We start from the raw sequence: 15,854 nt of genomic DNA on the forward strand, positions 1-15,854 counted from the left end.
GCTCATGCCTGTTTCAAAGTTTGCTTTGACTCCATATTCCAACAGTGTCTTCTAAAATGACTTCCTGTCCTCTGCTATCTTGTCCCGTTACCCTTACTTTGATTGTATTGGAGAAAAATGTCTCTGGTTCCTAATCTGGAAAAAATATTTTCTCCTCAGTCAGATTTCAGCAGTTAAACAATACGATGGTTACCATGGGCTATTTGGCAAAACTGATGGCCCAGTTTCTTTCTTTCTTTCTTTCTTTCTTTCTTTCTTTCTTTCTTTCTTTCTTTCTTTCTTTCTTTCTTTCTTTCTTTCTTTCTTTCTTTCTTTCTTTCTTTCTTTCTTTCTTTCTTTCTTTCTTTCTCTCTCTCTCTCTCTCTTTTTCTTTCTCTCTCTTTTTCTCTCTTTTTCTCTCTCTTTCTCTCTCTCTTTTTCTCTCTCTTTTTCTCTCTCTTTTTCTCTCTCTTTTTCTCTCTCTTTTTCTCTCTCTTTTTCTCTCTCTTTTTCTCTCTCTCTCTTTCTCTCTCTCTCTCTCTCTTTCTCTCTCTTTCTCTCTCTTTCTCTCTTTCTCTCTTTCTCTCTCTCTCTCTTTCTCTCTCTTTCTCTCTCTCTCTCTTTCTCTCTCTCTCTCTCTCTCTCTCTTCTTCAGGGAAGGCTGTTTCAATTTTAGTCCAGACTGCTAAGAGAGGAAACAGAAACCAAACCAAGATTCCAGTCTGGCTCTAACTTATTTTGGGAGAAAGACTGCTTTTTAATGGAAAACTAATAATTCTCAACTGATTCTGGATCCCATGCCTGATTATTCCCTTCACTCTCTTTTATTTATTATTTTTATTTATTTATTGTAGACTGCTGCGAGAACAGTGGATCCGAGCAAAATATGAAAGAGAAGAATTCATTTACATTGAGAAGCAAGAGCCTTACTCTGCAGGTAGATTATTTATGATTAATTTTTCTTTGTACAAAAGTTTTGTATTCATTGTTGAAAGCTTCTGTTTAGCTGGATTGATATTTAAAGTTGGGGCCACTCTGGGATTAGGCTTGCCAACCTCCTGGTGGAGCCTGTAGATCTCCCAGAATTTTGACTGTTCTCCAGACTACAGTGGTCAGTTTCACTGGAGGAATTGGCAGTTTTGAAGGGCGAACTCTATTGCAGTTGCAGAGAAATGCATTTTCTTTTGGAGGGAGGCTGGCAAGTGTTTTAAAAGGGTTTTTTTTTTTCTACAGGCAGGGAAGGAGGAAGTTAGCCCTTGGCATTCCAGATGCATCTCTTAAGAAATGTTAATGAGTCTTGCTGCCGATAATGGGTTGGGCCAGTTCATCCCTCCCACTTCTGCAAGCAGGGAGCATAGAGGCTTGGAGGACTTTTTGCTAGAAAGGGTACAGGAAGGGGCTTCCTGGAGACAACAGGAAAAGAAGCCTTGACCTGGGCTGACTGGGATCAAGAGGGAAGAGACACTAGGGTTGCCAAGTCCGACTCAAGAAATATCTGGGGACTTTGCGGGGGGAGCCAGGAGACTTTGGGCGTGGAGCCAGGGTCAAGGGTGTGATAAGCATGATTGAACTCCAAAGGGAGTTCTGGCCATCACATTTAAAAAGATCTTTTAAATGCCTTCCTTCAATAGGAAATAATGGAGGATAGGGGCACCTTCTTTTGAGGTTCGTAGAATTGGATCCCCTGGACCAATCTTTTTGAAACTTGGGGAGTGTTTTGAGGAGAGGCACCAGATGCTATGCTGAAATTTTGGTGCCTCTACCTCAAAAAAACAAACAAACAACTATTCCAGAGCCCTACATACCTCTGGATCAATTTTCCATTATATTCAGTTTCCATAGGGAATAATGCCCAGCAATCCCCTGCCCCCACCTGGGGATTGGCAACCCTAGGAGACACAGGTTTGTAAAACCACCTGACATAGGGAAGGTGGTTTCTTTTTTCTTTGAGATCTGGAGCTGCACAGACCTCTTGTCTGAAGTTGGAACACGCCTCCATTTTGGATCATGCATCTGGCCTAGAGAGCTGGACTAACTCTCAAGGTAATTAGAGAACTAGGATACCTAAGATAATGAGCATGTGCTAACTTTAACATCTAGTTAGGCCATGTTTTAGAGAATCATGCTTTCCTTTTTTCTTTCTTGCAGCTGCTGCCAGTAGGGCTCCTCTAATATAATAAGCCTTACCGACCTTCAGGGTTTTTTTGGTAGCAGGAACTCCTTTGCATATCAGGCTACAAGCCCTGATGTAGCCAGTCCTCCAGAAATTTACAGTAGGCCCTGTAAGCTCTTGGAGAATTGGCTGCAACATATGCAAATGAGTTCCTGCTACAAAAAAAGCCCTGGCCTTCTCTATTGTTGACATTGTGGTTTCATTGGTGTGGTTGGTACTGAAATATTCTATTATGTCTTTCCTGCAGTTTTGTTTTATTTCATCTTGTAGTGAAATTGTATCATTTAATCTCCATCTTCCTTTCTTACTTCTGTTCTTCCAAGTTAATTTTATGGGATGTGGTCTGCTAGAGACTTGGGCAAAATCTCTGCTTTTCCCACTTTTGTCATTAAAGTTTTGGATATCCAGCACATGTTTATTCTTGAATACGATTTATGTCTATCTGAAAAGTACGTAAAGTCTTTTTCATCTGAATGCAGGGTTTGCCAAATATCTTCAATTTCTAACATTGCCATATATTTAAATACATTATTTGGGAATTTTCCACCAACGTTTTTAGATATTTTCTTTTTTAGAGTCTAAGACCCCAGGCCAGTGTTCTGGACTGCCTTAGTCCACTCCAGGACTTGGTGTGGGCAGGAACAGGGAGAAAGGAAGTTGTACTTACTGTACCTCCAGACAAAGAAAGAAGTGGATCTATTAGGGTTGCCATGTCTGCTGCGTTCTCCAGTGGGGGACTTTCGCTCGATGCAATGATGTCACTCGAAAGTGACGTCATTGTGCCAGCGATGTTGCTTGCAGCCGCTCTATGGTTTTCCCGGAAACGCGTAGAGTGGCCGTCGTGTGCTGTTGCGATGATGTCACTTTTGGGTGACGTCATCACACCGACAACGTTGGGGGAGGTTTCCCCCACAGACCCAATGTGGGCCGGCGGGTTGGGAACCTCCTAGGTGGGGGAACCCCCGCCCGGACCGGGAGCTAGGACCTATTAAATTGTACTTCTGTTTGAAGCCATGCTGCTGCCTTATTTTGATATCTAGCATTAAGAACACAACACCCAGGACCTCCAGTTAAAAAGGACCAGGCAAGAGGTGATGTGAAAGACCTCAGCCTGAGACCTTGGAGAGCCGCTGCCAGTTTGAGTAGATTGTACTGACTGTGATGATCTGATATGACATAAGGCAGCTTCATGTGAAATGTTCTTTTAATTAAAAATGTATTTGACAAACCTAGTCGCCCTACAGCGTATTCATTTGCCAGTTTTTTCAGAATACACTTGAGTAGTTGTAATATGTAAAATGTCAAGCCTTATGTTCATGCGTATGTATGTTTATGCACATGTGTAATAAGGGCGAGATTTAAATTCTAGAGATTCTGGAGCTGGTGGTTGAAGCCCAAAGCAACGCTGAACAACTCACACTAACAAAATGTTAACAAACTATCTCCTAAAGCACCCCCCCCCCCAAAAAAAGGAAAGAAAAACAAACTAGAATTGAGATCACGCTAGGAGAAGGGACCCAGGAAATTAGCTTTACTAAAAAGTTTCTGGCAATTCTTAGAACTACCCTTTGTCACTTCCTTTAAAAACTTCCAGTAAGTACATGAGACAGCATTTTTAAAAACATTATCCCGCTGCTGCTCCAAGCGATGGCAGGTCGTAAGAAGAGTTTGGTCAGACCAGAAGTTTTGGCTTCTTGTATTTATACTGCCCCTGACCAGTCTTGAGGCTTCGTACAGTCTTCCGGTCATGGGGACAGATGTTGTTGACAGATTCAGGTGGGCAGCCGTGTTGGTCTGAAGCAACAGAACAAAGTTTGGGTCCAGGGGCACCTTGAAGACCAGTCAAAGTTTAGTTCTGGGTATAAGCTTTTGTGTGTTCGTATCTCACCCTGAAAGGTAGGCTATGCTGTAGGTGGGGGATGGGAGACTTGTTCTACTCTCACGCTGCCTGCTGAGGGCTTGTGGGTGTATTTATTTAAGAGAATTCTAGGCTTCCTCAAGTCATCAGAGTCCTGCTTGAGGCAGCTTACTGTCAAACTAATAACAATACAAAAACAGTAAATCTTTAAAATAAGCAGAAATTCAGGTTAGAATCAAGAGTAAGTAAGTAAGTAAATTTTCATTTATACCCCGCCCTCCCCGCCGAGGCAGGCTCAGGGCGGCTTACAGGACATGATACGGAATCATGATATCATAATAAAAGATAAAATCAATAACAGTATAAGTAGAAGAAGAAGATATTGGATTTATATCCCGCCCTCCACTCCGAAGAGTCTCAGAGCAGCTCACAATCTCCTTTACCTTCCTCCCGCACAACAGACACCCTGTGAGGTAGATGAAGATATTGGATTTATATCCCGCCCTCCACTCTGAAGAGCCTCACAGTGGCTCACAATCTCCTTTCCCTTCCTCCCCCACAACAGACACCCTGTGAGGTAGATGAAGATATTGGATTTATATCCCGCCCTCCACTCCGAAGAGTCTCAGAGCGGCTCACAATCTCCTTTACCTTCCTCCCCCACAACAGACACCCTGTGAGGTAGATGAAGATATTGGATTTATATCCCGCCCTCCACTCCGAAGAGTCTCAGAGCGGCTCACAATCTCCTTTACCTTCCTCCCCCACAACAGACACCCTGTGAGGTGGGTGGGGCTGGAGAGGGCTCTCACAGCAGCTGCCCTTTCAAGGACACAGTCTCAGAGCGGCTCACAATCTCCTTTACCTTTCGTCCCCCACAACAGACACCCTGTGAGGTGGGTGGGGCTAAGAGGACTCTCACAGCAGCTGCCCTTTCAAGGACAGTCTCAGAACGGCCTACAATCTCCTTTCCCTTCCTCCCCCACAACAGACACCCTGTGAGGTAGATGAAGATATTGGATTTATATCCCGCCCTCCACTCCGAAGAGTCTCAGAGCGGCTCACAATCTCCTTTACCTTCCCCCCCTCAACAGACACCCTGTGAGATGGGTGGGGCTGGAGAGGGCTCTCACAGCAGCTGCCCTTTCAAGGACAGAGTCTCAGAGCGGCCTACAATCTCCTTTCCCTTCCTCCCCCACAACAGACACCCTGTGAGGTGGGTGGGGCTGGAGAGGGCTCTCACAGCAGCTGCTCTTTCAAGGACAGAGTCTCAGATTGGCTCACAATCTCCCTTGCCTTCCTCTTTCCCCACAACAGACACCCTGTGAGGTGGGTAGGGCTGGAGAGGGCTCTCACAGCAGCTGCCCTTTCAAGGACAGCTCTGCCAGAGCTCTGGCTGACCCAAGGCCATTCTAGCAGGTGCAAGTGGAGGTACAAATATAAATTATTATAAAAAGTTAAAACAATACAGTGGTGCTATTTATCCGGCAGCATAATATTTATTCTGGTTACATCTTAAAGGCTTCTTGGAAGAGGGCAGTTTTGCAGGCCCTGCGGAACTGATTGAAGTCCCGCAGGGCCCACACCTCCTCCGGTAGCTGATTCCACCATTGGGGGGCTTTTATAGAGAAGGCCAGCTCCCTGGTCGTTTTAAGTTTGGCCTCCTTAGGTCTTAGTTCAGAGGCCACCCAGGTCTTAGTTCAGAACCAGACTAAATGTTATGGTCCCTGTGGGTCCGACCCTTGGCTGACAATGTCATTTTAAAGAAGAATTTGGCAATTTAAAACGCTGTGAGGGAATCAGGCCTCTCTGCCACTGTTCATGTGGAATAACTTTTTACGGCATCAATGGCTGCTCTTGTGGAATCACTTTTCATGGCTGCCAACACTGTTCATGTGGAATCGCTGGTCACGTGGAAGACCCAGATCTTATACAAGAGGGCAGATTTGCTTGCTCCACAGTATCGCTTACGCCTAGTTCCCTTCTCCTCGCTTCATCTCTCAAATACTCCAGGACATAATCCAGTTCCTGTTTCTCTCTCATTCTCAACAAGGATGCAGTGTTGCCATAGCTCTTAGGAAGGGATTTAAATATAGCAGCAATAATCTCTTCATCTTCAATTGTGGTCCCAATTCTGAAACCTGGATCTCAAATACTCCAGAAGGTAATCCAGTTCCTGTCTCTCTCTCATTCTCAGCAAGGATGCAGTGTTGCCGTAGCTCCTCTTTGCTTTTGGATATTAACTTTGTTCCACTTTGCATTCTCAAGCACAGCCCACCAGCTATACATAATTCTGTCCACTGTACCCCATTCCTTCGTGTAATGAAGTATGCATGCATACGAAAGCTTACATTCTGAATAAAACTTGGTTGGTCTTAAAGGTGCTATGGACTCCCAACTTTTTTCGGATGAGGTTGAGTTGGAGCAAAAGCATGCACATGTTTTGTTTAGTCAAGAGCCTTGTTTCCCTGTCCTACCCGTCTTCTCAAAATGAATGTCTCTTTCCATGCCCTCCTTTCTTGGTACATCTTATCTGCTTTGAATCCCCTGAAGGGGTGGTGAATTGCCAGGTTCTCTGTGTGTGTGTGTGTGCAGTGTTTTCCCTGACTAATAGAGACATCAGCATTCATTCGCAGGTGCTTGTTTGGCAATTTAATTCCATCTTCCAGATCTTGGAGCATTTCTTTGCTAGTCTAATCATCTTCGTTGAGCATCTGCATAAAAAAAAAGGTGGGAGAAGAATGTGCTAGTTCGGGGCAAGGTTCATTTTTCCAGGCTGTTTAAGAAGTTTTATTTGTTTGATGGAACTCTTTTTCCCCTGCCGCATTTTGTTTTGTGGCTGTCAAACCTTTGGGGAAAGACTGTCAAGCGTTTACAAATGCCGAAAGAAATCTGTGCTCGCTTGACTGATGGCCGGACCTCAGTAGGAGCTGTGGGAATGAAATATCTCTGGGCAGGATTGAGGTGCCAAAGCAGAGATGCCTGAGGTGGTCCAAGGGGAGAACCTAGTAGGAAGCTGCGGGCTCAGGAGAGCAAGAGGCAACACGTGTCCGGGGACCATGTCAAAAACAGAAGCTTTGAGCAGGACATTGGACAGCTGTCACAAGTTCTCACTTCCAGTTCAGCCTGACAGGAACAGCAGCAGCCCCCGTTGGCCAGTGTTTTCTTTTGGGGATACGGGTTGTGGTGAGAGAACACCATATTTCCAGCGATCGAGATAAATTTGCTGCTGCAGCTCACCAGCAAGAGGACATAGGATGTTATGGCTGCAGAGGGAAGCAGACCATTGTGAAGTCTTGTAGCTTCTCAATGATTAACAGAATTGTTATTACTGATGTAGACAACTTTTTTGATTGAGCGGCAGAAAAGAAAGAACATGGGCTTGTGGAGGTCTTGTGCTGCTGGTGGACAAAGCAGGGTGGGAGATGGAGGTTGGGCAGATGGAGAGAGCTGGGCCCCTTTAGCATCACCAACACTCCAGAGGATCATTTTGGAACCCAGCTGATGGTTCTAGAGGTTTGGCAAGTACATTACACACACACACGTATCACCTTCTACCACACTGCTGGTTTCAACAATGTTGGCAGCATCTTGGGGGCTTGCCTGGGGTACCTGGTTGGTGAACCAGCCCTGACGGGTGCAGGCCACAAACAGTCTTGTGGGCTTTGGTTTGGTCCATGTGTCAGTAGGCAGGGAGAATTGGTGGGGATTTACCCAAAGCAGGAGGTAGGCCCAGCTGGGATGCAGTGACATGCTTATGTCATGACCTGGAAGTGACATCATCCTATCGGGGACATCAGGGTGACATTCTGGTATTTGAACAAAATCTCCGGTAAATTTGGCTTCTACCATAGAGTTTTTGCTGAAATACCATCACTTCCAGGTCATGTTGGCAGTCTCTTTTTTGGGGGAAGTTCCCCGCATCAGCCAGCTGATTAAGTGATGGGGCAGTAGGGCCTGGCAGCAGGGAACCCCTGCCTTCACCGGTGGGGTCTGGCAACCCTTTGTGCTAGCAATTGCCTATCCCTGTATAATAACATGCTTTTTAGGCTAGAGTCTGCTTCACTGGATGGCTGAAATGTGCTTCCAGGTCTTCGTTATGTGCACAAACACCCAAGCATAAAGAGAATATTGTCAACCGTTGGGGTCAGAGGTGATGGAATGCCCCAGGCAGTGAAGTATTTCTGCCAAAGCTCTTATGTAAACAAGATAACCACACAGCAGAAGTAACAAGCAACAGATAGACTTACTAAGCTAAGTTCGCTTCTGTCACGCGAGAGGAAACCAATGTCCTAATTGAGGCTTATTGGATAATGTCAGGATTTCTGATACATTCTAAACCATGCAGGTATCTCATGCAGCCTGAGAAGAGAAAATACGATGTGTGGTTTTGACTTGGGAGGGACGGAGGCGTGGTATAGCCTGATCTCTGCAGATCTTGGTAGGTAAGCAGGGTTGGTACTTAGATAGGAGACCTCCAATGAAGACTGCAGAGGAAGGCAATGGCAAATCATCTCTGCTTCTCACTTGCCTTGAAAGCCCCTTGCTGGAGTCACCACAACTCTGTTGTGACTTCGTAACACATGCATATATTTGGGATTTAGGTGGCCAGATTAATTACCATGACACATCACTAACCATTGTTGGGGGGAAAAAGATGTTTTATTGAGTGGACTGTTGGTTTGATCCCAACCATGGATGTTTTTCTAAAAGTCTCCATGTGATAATAGGACCCCAGGGGTCACGTTTCAGGCCTGGGACATTCAATGGCCTTGCTGTATATCAGAGTAATTTTGTAAGTGTAATGACACACCGTGGTGCTGTGGTGGCTGGCTTACGGTGACCCTGGTGGGCAGACAAGTTGGTCTGAGGACGTGTACATGCACATGAAAGCTCACACCGAGAATAAAATGTTGTTGGTCTCAGAGGTGCCTCTGGACTCAAACTTTGTTATGGTGACCCTGTAGGGGTTTGAAGGAAAGAGACTTTCAGAGGTGGTTTGCTATTGCCTGCTTCTGTGTCATTACCCAGATATTCCTTGGTGGCCTCAAGGGCTTTTTTTGTCGCAGGAATGTCTTTGCATATTAGGCCACACCCTCTTGATGTAGCCAATCCTCCAAGAGCTTACAGTAGGCCCTGTAAGAAGAGCCCTGTAAGCTCTCGGAGGATTGGCTACATCAGAGGGGTGTGGTCTAATATGCAAAAGAGTTCCTGCTACAAAAAAGCCCTGTTGGGCTCCCATCCAAATACTGACCAGGGTAGACGCTGCTTAGCTCTGAAATCTCACAAGGTGAGGCTAGCCTGGGCCACCCGAGTCAAGGGTGGTAGTATAGGGGTCTTTAAATCTCTTCCTCCCTCTGGCAGGGAGATACGGTTTCCTAGAGTATCTGGTTTCCGACAGAGTCCTTCGCTTCAACAAATTTGGTTTTAATAGGTGGACTTATAAAGAGTTTGATGTCTAAAACAGTAGAACGATACTTGCTGTGCACTCTGCTTAGGATTGCACTTTTAAAAAAATTGAAATGATATTCAGTAAAATGCAGGCCCCTAGCCACCAGTGAGCCCTTTGGGCTGACAGATTATAATTTCAAAATTTGTTAAAAATAACAATATATACATAAATTTTGCATTTGTTGTTTACAACAGTACATACATTCTTTTACCTAGGTGGGCAGCGTGCATATAAAATATAATTTGTGTGATTGCCTTCCTGCTCCCTCCTCCCACCCCGCCAGCAGGACTCTTGAGGAAATATTCTAGAAGCATCCTAGTAGACGGGTGCCATTTTCTTCAGCCTTTGGTTCAGTTTGGTTCTCCTTGTCCCTGAGGCAGCTCTGAGTCTTCTGAATATGGATGGTTTCAGTGATTGGAGGTTTTGTTTTGTTTTAGGGTGGCCAAGTCCGATTCAAGAAATATCTGGGGGCTTTGGGGGTGGAGCCAGGAGACTTTGGGGGTGGAGCCAGGAGCAAGGGTGTGGCGAGCACAATTGAATTCCAGAGGGAGTTCTGGCCATCACATTTAAAGGGACCACCATGCTCCTTTTAAATGCCTTCCCTCCATTTGGAATAATGAAGGATAAGAGCACCTTCTTTGGGGGCTTATTGAATTGGACCCCCAAGTCCAATATTTTTGAAACTTGGAGGGTGTTTTGAGGCACCAAATGCTGAAAATTTGGTGCCTCTGCCTCAAAAAACAGCACCCCCAGAGCCCTAGATACCCACAGATAAATTGCATATTTTATTACCCTATGGGACTTGGTCTCCATAGGGAATAATGGAGCGCCCAACAGACATTTCCCTCCCCACCCTGCTTTCTGATAACCCTGAAGCGGGGGGAAGGCCTCCAGACTGAGGAATTGGCAGCCCTATTTTGTTTGCATTGAATAAGCCTTGATGGTTCACACGTCCCGGAGTGCTGAAATTAATGGATATATTTAGCCTCATTGATTGTAGTACGAGGGAAGCCGATTCAAGCTAGATTAGTAACTGATTAAATGCTTCAGCAAGCTGCTATCAGTCCCAGTGTTATAGCTTTCCCCACTCCTCATCTATGTGAGCTATTTCAATTTTGAAATGCAGTACTAAAGCCAGATCACACCGACCAGGCCTTAGGAAGCCGAATGTTCTTTATGCTATAAGCCAGAGATGGCCAACGGTAGCGCTCCAGATGTGTTTTTTTTGCCTACAGCTCCCATCAGCCCCAGCCATTGGCCATGCTGGCTGGGGCTAATGGGAGTTGTAGGCAAAAAACATCCTGAGAGTCACCCCTGCTATAAGCAATTTATAATAGTGAGTGCTTTCTTCTTCATTACAGATGGAGATAGTTGCATCAGTAACAAGATAATTATTCTGTCCTGAGCACAGGTGGCCAAGGACTTTTCAGCCCTCCTTCTGTGGAAGAGAGTAAACTCTTCCCCAGCTGAAAACTGTTGTGATATCTTGGTCTGAGCATTGGGCTTGAATGGAAGAGTCATGGATTCAGATGTGCACTTGGCTATCCAAGGAAAGGGTACAGGATTGCCCTATGCAAGGTTGTTCCAGTCTAAGCCCATTTATTAAAGTGGATATCAGATGGAGTAATTTGGCATAGTAATCCAGAATAATTCACACTGTAAATAAATGTATATAAATTGATTAGAAATCTTTTATCAATTAAAATCTTCTTTTTTCTTTGGCTTCAAGTCACAACTGATTTATGACTACCCATCTTGGGGTTTTCAAGGCAAGAAATGTTAAGAGATGATATGTTGTCAGAGGCTTTCATGGCAGGAGTCCATTGGTTGTAGATTTGCCGGGCTGTTTGGCCGTGGTCTTGGCATTAACCCAGAGAGAACTTCAGTTTTCTGGGTTACGACTCTGAGGATGCCAGTCACAGTTGCTGATGAAACGTCAGGTCTCACAATGCCAAGACCACAGCCACGCAGCCCGGAAAATCCACAACAACCAATGTTCAGAGATGGTTTGCCATTGCTTGCCTCTGCGTAGCAACCCTGGACTTTTTTTGGTGGTCTCCCATCCAAATATTAACCCTGCTTAGCTTCTGAGATCTCGGACAAGGAATTTTTGCAGAGGACTGAATTAATTCATTTGATTCCTCCAAAGGAACAACATTTCCATCCGCAGAAGATGGGGTTCTCGTTTCTAACACATCCCATTACAGATTCTTCTACTTTCCCACTTACACTATTGCTAAGAATCTCCTGACCAAATTCAATTCAGGAACAAAATTCAATTCAGTGGGCTGCAATAGGAATGAACAGGAAAGTTCCTTTGCACAAAGCCTGTAGATGATTGGCTACACCCTGTTGTCTAAAATCAAGGAAAATATGCCTTTTTCCTCTGCCGGTCTGTGCATGTGTATATTCGAGCAATTAAAACTCATGCAATTTTTAATCAACCAAGGCTGAGATCCTTCACACATTTGCACAAGAGAAGGCCCCTTTGAGCACAGAGGCAGCTACTTCTGAGTGTACCTGCCTAAGATTGCAATCCGGGGTTTCTTCTACCAGTTGATTGCCCTGACTTATAAGACTGTTGTGCTTATGCCATTTTCCTTTTTGCTGTTCGCAGCTGTTTTCTGCCTATGGTGCCTTTTGCTAGTGCTGCGTTGATCTATTAAGTGTTGCTGAGTGTGTCTTAAAAAATACCGAGTCTGAAGTAACTATACATTGTTTTATAATGACTCAGTGAAAAACACCTTCTGAGAAAAGTGTCGTTGTTGTGTTTTTTAATTCTGATGGTGGCAGCAATTTTAACCGTTGGGTAGATCTCCTTGCTGGTGTCAGCTGGAAAACTGCACAACTGTGTATAGTTTCTTTCTTTTTTCCCTCCCTTGTGGCATTTAAATGTGATGGGGGCACAGAAACTACGTACAGGGAGAACATATTCAATTCTTTATCAGATGATGGGACAACAATTAGAATGAGGGGAATGACAGTACATAGATTGCATTGTACTGTAGGTGAATGCCATCAGGAAATCGCTGAGCAGGATAAACAGGGCATCATGCCACAGTAACATAAAGACTAGACTACTGTAATGCACTCTGTGTTGGTCTCCCCTCAAAGCCAAATTGGAAACCCCAGTTAGTTCAGAATGCCACAGCTCAGCTATTACTGGGAACTACTCCGTTGGCTTTCCATCAATATTCCCTTGTATCTGTGGGATACTGTGCTACTTCAGCAGCTTTGCTAATCTCAGCAAGGCCTCCCTGCAAGTGTCACCTTGCAAATGGGCAAAATCAACAGGCTCCCATACATGTGCCTTCATTGTTGTGGCCCCTACCTTATGGAATGGCCTGCCTCGAGGTCAGGAAGGCTTCTCCTCTCCTGGCTTCCCTCAAACCATGCAAAACTGAATTGTTCAGAATGGCTGTCTTTAACACAGGGAACAAGGCTGTGTTGTAACAAAATGGTTCTGAAAGATGCTTTGATAAAAGTGTTAGGGATTGTGGTCTGTACTACAGTGTTATAGTTTGTACCACCTGTTGCTGGAAGTAAGAGCCTTGTCTGCAATTCTTGTATTGTTTTATGCATGTGTGTCAAACTCATTTGTTATGAGGGCTGGATCGTACATAAATGAGACCTTGTTGGGCCAGGCCATGTGTGTCATAAAATGTAATGCCAGGTAGAGGAGATATAAACTTTATAAAGGGCACAGACAAATACAATTAAAGATTTTTTTTAAAAAAAACCTTTAAATAATATATATTTAAAAGATTAGCACTCTTACAATATTTTGTTTATTTAGCAGTTTCTGATAACTGATACCTCTTGCTGCAAATTATTGCATCAAAATCTGGAGACAATGTCTGCGCTGTAGCAATCTTGAGTATGCTGCTCAGGTGTAATTCAGGTGCATGTCTGCAAGTTGCAAACCTACTTTTGATTTATTGACATTCATTACAGAAATCTGATAGTCAGTGCTTTGAGCCAAAGACCCAGAGGAAAACATGAAATGACTGGGCATTGCAAGCTTTTGTACATAAGTTACTTCATGTGCTGACCAGCCAATGGAGAAAATAGAGGCTTTGCTCTGTAGTTCCTGTGCGATTGAACATGCCTGGCAAAGCAGTCGGTGATGCAGATGGAAGCAAGAGAGAGAGAAGGAAGCAGATGACAATGAGTTACTTGTGGGCCTGATACGAGCCCTCTGGGGGCTTGATCCATCCCTTGGGCCACACGTTTGACACCCCTGGTTTAATGTTTCATGTTTTGTTTTCAGATTTCTGGTTGGTTTCAGATTTGTACAATCCAAATCCTACTGCATTGTTTATTGGCTGTCTCATTCTGTTGATTGTATTGACTTATTATATATAATCTGCCTTGAGTCCCAGGGAGAAGGGTTCAGGTGGTGTCTGGCTCCTGATGTGCCAGTCGTCATGCCAAAGGCAGACTTGAGCACCCCCCCTCCGGGTCCTCAAGGCTCTCTTCCCTACCAGACTCCACTTCCAAAGTGCTGTTCCCTGCCAAAGCCAAAACTCCAGAGGTCAGGCACAATGCAGTTGGGCTGTTGGCAGATGAGACGTGACTCAGTGGTGGGCACCCAAGCCCTGATTGGCTTATCTGGCAGCACACCCAAACCTCCCTGGTCCCAAGTGTCCAAACCATCCCTAGAGGAGGGTGGCAGAACCCCGCAGGAGGACACTTGCCACCCGCCAAAGCCTGTTCCCTACAAGATGCACCTGCTGTAGTTCCTGAGCACCCACTGAAACTGGGGAGCGTGATCAACAGGGGTGGTGGGATTAGTTTGGGGGAAGGGGCTGAGGGCAAGGGGGAATAAAAAGGTGGAAAGAGGGGAGCTGAGGGGGAGACACCGGGCTGGGCAAGATGGAGGTGGATGGGCAGAGAGAGAAAGAGCCCAGTCTGACCCAACCCAGGGGAAGCCACCCAGAGCCCGAGAAGAGGTGCCTACAACCCCCTCTCTCAGGTGGTCTGAGACTCCTCCAGGACAGCCTTCATTTCCCCCTCCGCCCTGGAGGCCAGTTCCTCCGATGCCCAGGAGCTAGCCAAAGGAGAGCATGACAGGTAGGTAGCCATAATGATCTGAAGCAGCAGGACGGTGTTTGAGTCCAGCCAGGCACCTTTAAGACCAACCAAGTTTTTTCTTGAGTATAAATGTTCCAAGTGCACGCACGCTTCTGCAGATATATTGAAACAGAAAGAAAGGGAGAAAAGTGTATGGGAAGTAGAATGCTGGATGAGATACGCCAGTGGTCTGATCTAGCAGGGTCTGCTTATGTAGTGGCGGGTCTTTTTAAAACTGCAGCCAAGCCACACAGAGAAACGGCTCCCATACTGCAAATGGGGTTGCCAACCTCCAGGTGGTGCCTGGAGGCCTGGAATGATAACCGATCTCCGGGGTCCAGAGATCCCAGAATTATCTCCAGACTACAGAGATCAGTTCCCCTGGAGAAAATGGCTGCTGTGAAAGGCAATTTTTGGTGGCATTATTCCAAAATGAGATCCCTGCCCTCACCAAATATCTCTCTCTGCAGGCTCCACCCTCAATCTGTAGGGATTTCCCAGCATAGAGTTGCTATAACCCTCGCTGTAAAGGGCACCTCATTGGCAGGACAATGTCCTCGGCAGGACAGTAACAACCAGCTTTTCAAAAAGTGACGTTGCCTGACGGTGCTACCGTTGCCATTTCCAGACAACGCATTTAATTCTGCTAGCCCTCTGAAGGCTTTATTGCTGCTGCCAATGTTTATCATGTGCTTGAGATAAGGGAACGGTTTCTGTCGTCATGTTTAATTGCAGTGGTTTTTGCCTAGATAAATAAGCACGGAAAAGGGAACCCAGTATTCCAGCCTCTACCTGCCACATGTTTTGTGCACATTTCACTTTCCCTACTCCCTTAGCAAACACACCTCAAGGGACTTGACATTGAAGCAGCCCTGCTTTTAGCTGCTTTGGCCCCGTCTCAGCACTGTCAGTCCCCAAGGACCATGCTGGGTCTTCCTCTGAAGAACCAAGTGGTATTTTGATTCCTGCAGAGAGCCAGTTTGGTATAGCGGTTAAGTGTGTGGACTCTTACCTGGGAGAACCGGGCTTGATTCCCTTCTCCTCCACTTACAGCTGCTGGAATAATAGGGCTGCCAAGCCCCTGGGCCAGGTGGGGGTTCTCCCACCCTGGAGGTTCCCAGTCTGCTGACCCACATTGGGCCTGCGGGGGAAACCTCCCCTGACATAGCTGGCATGATGACCTCACCCAGAAGTGACGTCATCATGCTGGCAACGCTGCAAGTGTGGCTGCTCTAGGCGTTTCTGGGAAAACTCTATGGTTTCCTCGGATGCTCTAGTGATTTGGGAGGGGAAACTCTATGGTACAATAGGTTTTTTTA

General features: G+C 45.6%; 1 protein-coding gene and 1 long non-coding RNA gene across 2 annotated transcripts in view; one reads left to right on the forward strand and one right to left on the reverse strand.

Moving 5' to 3' along the window:
- The window catches only part of LOC132588186 (uncharacterized), a 268,607-nt gene that overhangs the window by 206,223 nt on the left and 46,530 nt on the right, over positions 1-15,854 (reverse strand). The window lies entirely within an intron of this gene.
- Positions 1-15,854, forward strand: part of ADAP1 (ArfGAP with dual PH domains 1) — a 97,223-nt gene that overhangs the window by 34,550 nt on the left and 46,819 nt on the right. Inside the window, exon 4 of the mRNA XM_060260530.1 lies at positions 834-916. Within this exon, the coding sequence (XP_060116513.1) occupies positions 834-916 (83 nt within the window). The remainder of the gene's footprint in view (positions 1-833; positions 917-15,854) is intronic.

The sequence above is a fragment of the Heteronotia binoei genome, chromosome 20, assembly GCF_032191835.1.
Source record: "Heteronotia binoei isolate CCM8104 ecotype False Entrance Well chromosome 20, APGP_CSIRO_Hbin_v1, whole genome shotgun sequence".
NCBI classification, from domain to species: Eukaryota; Metazoa; Chordata; class Lepidosauria; order Squamata; family Gekkonidae; genus Heteronotia; species Heteronotia binoei.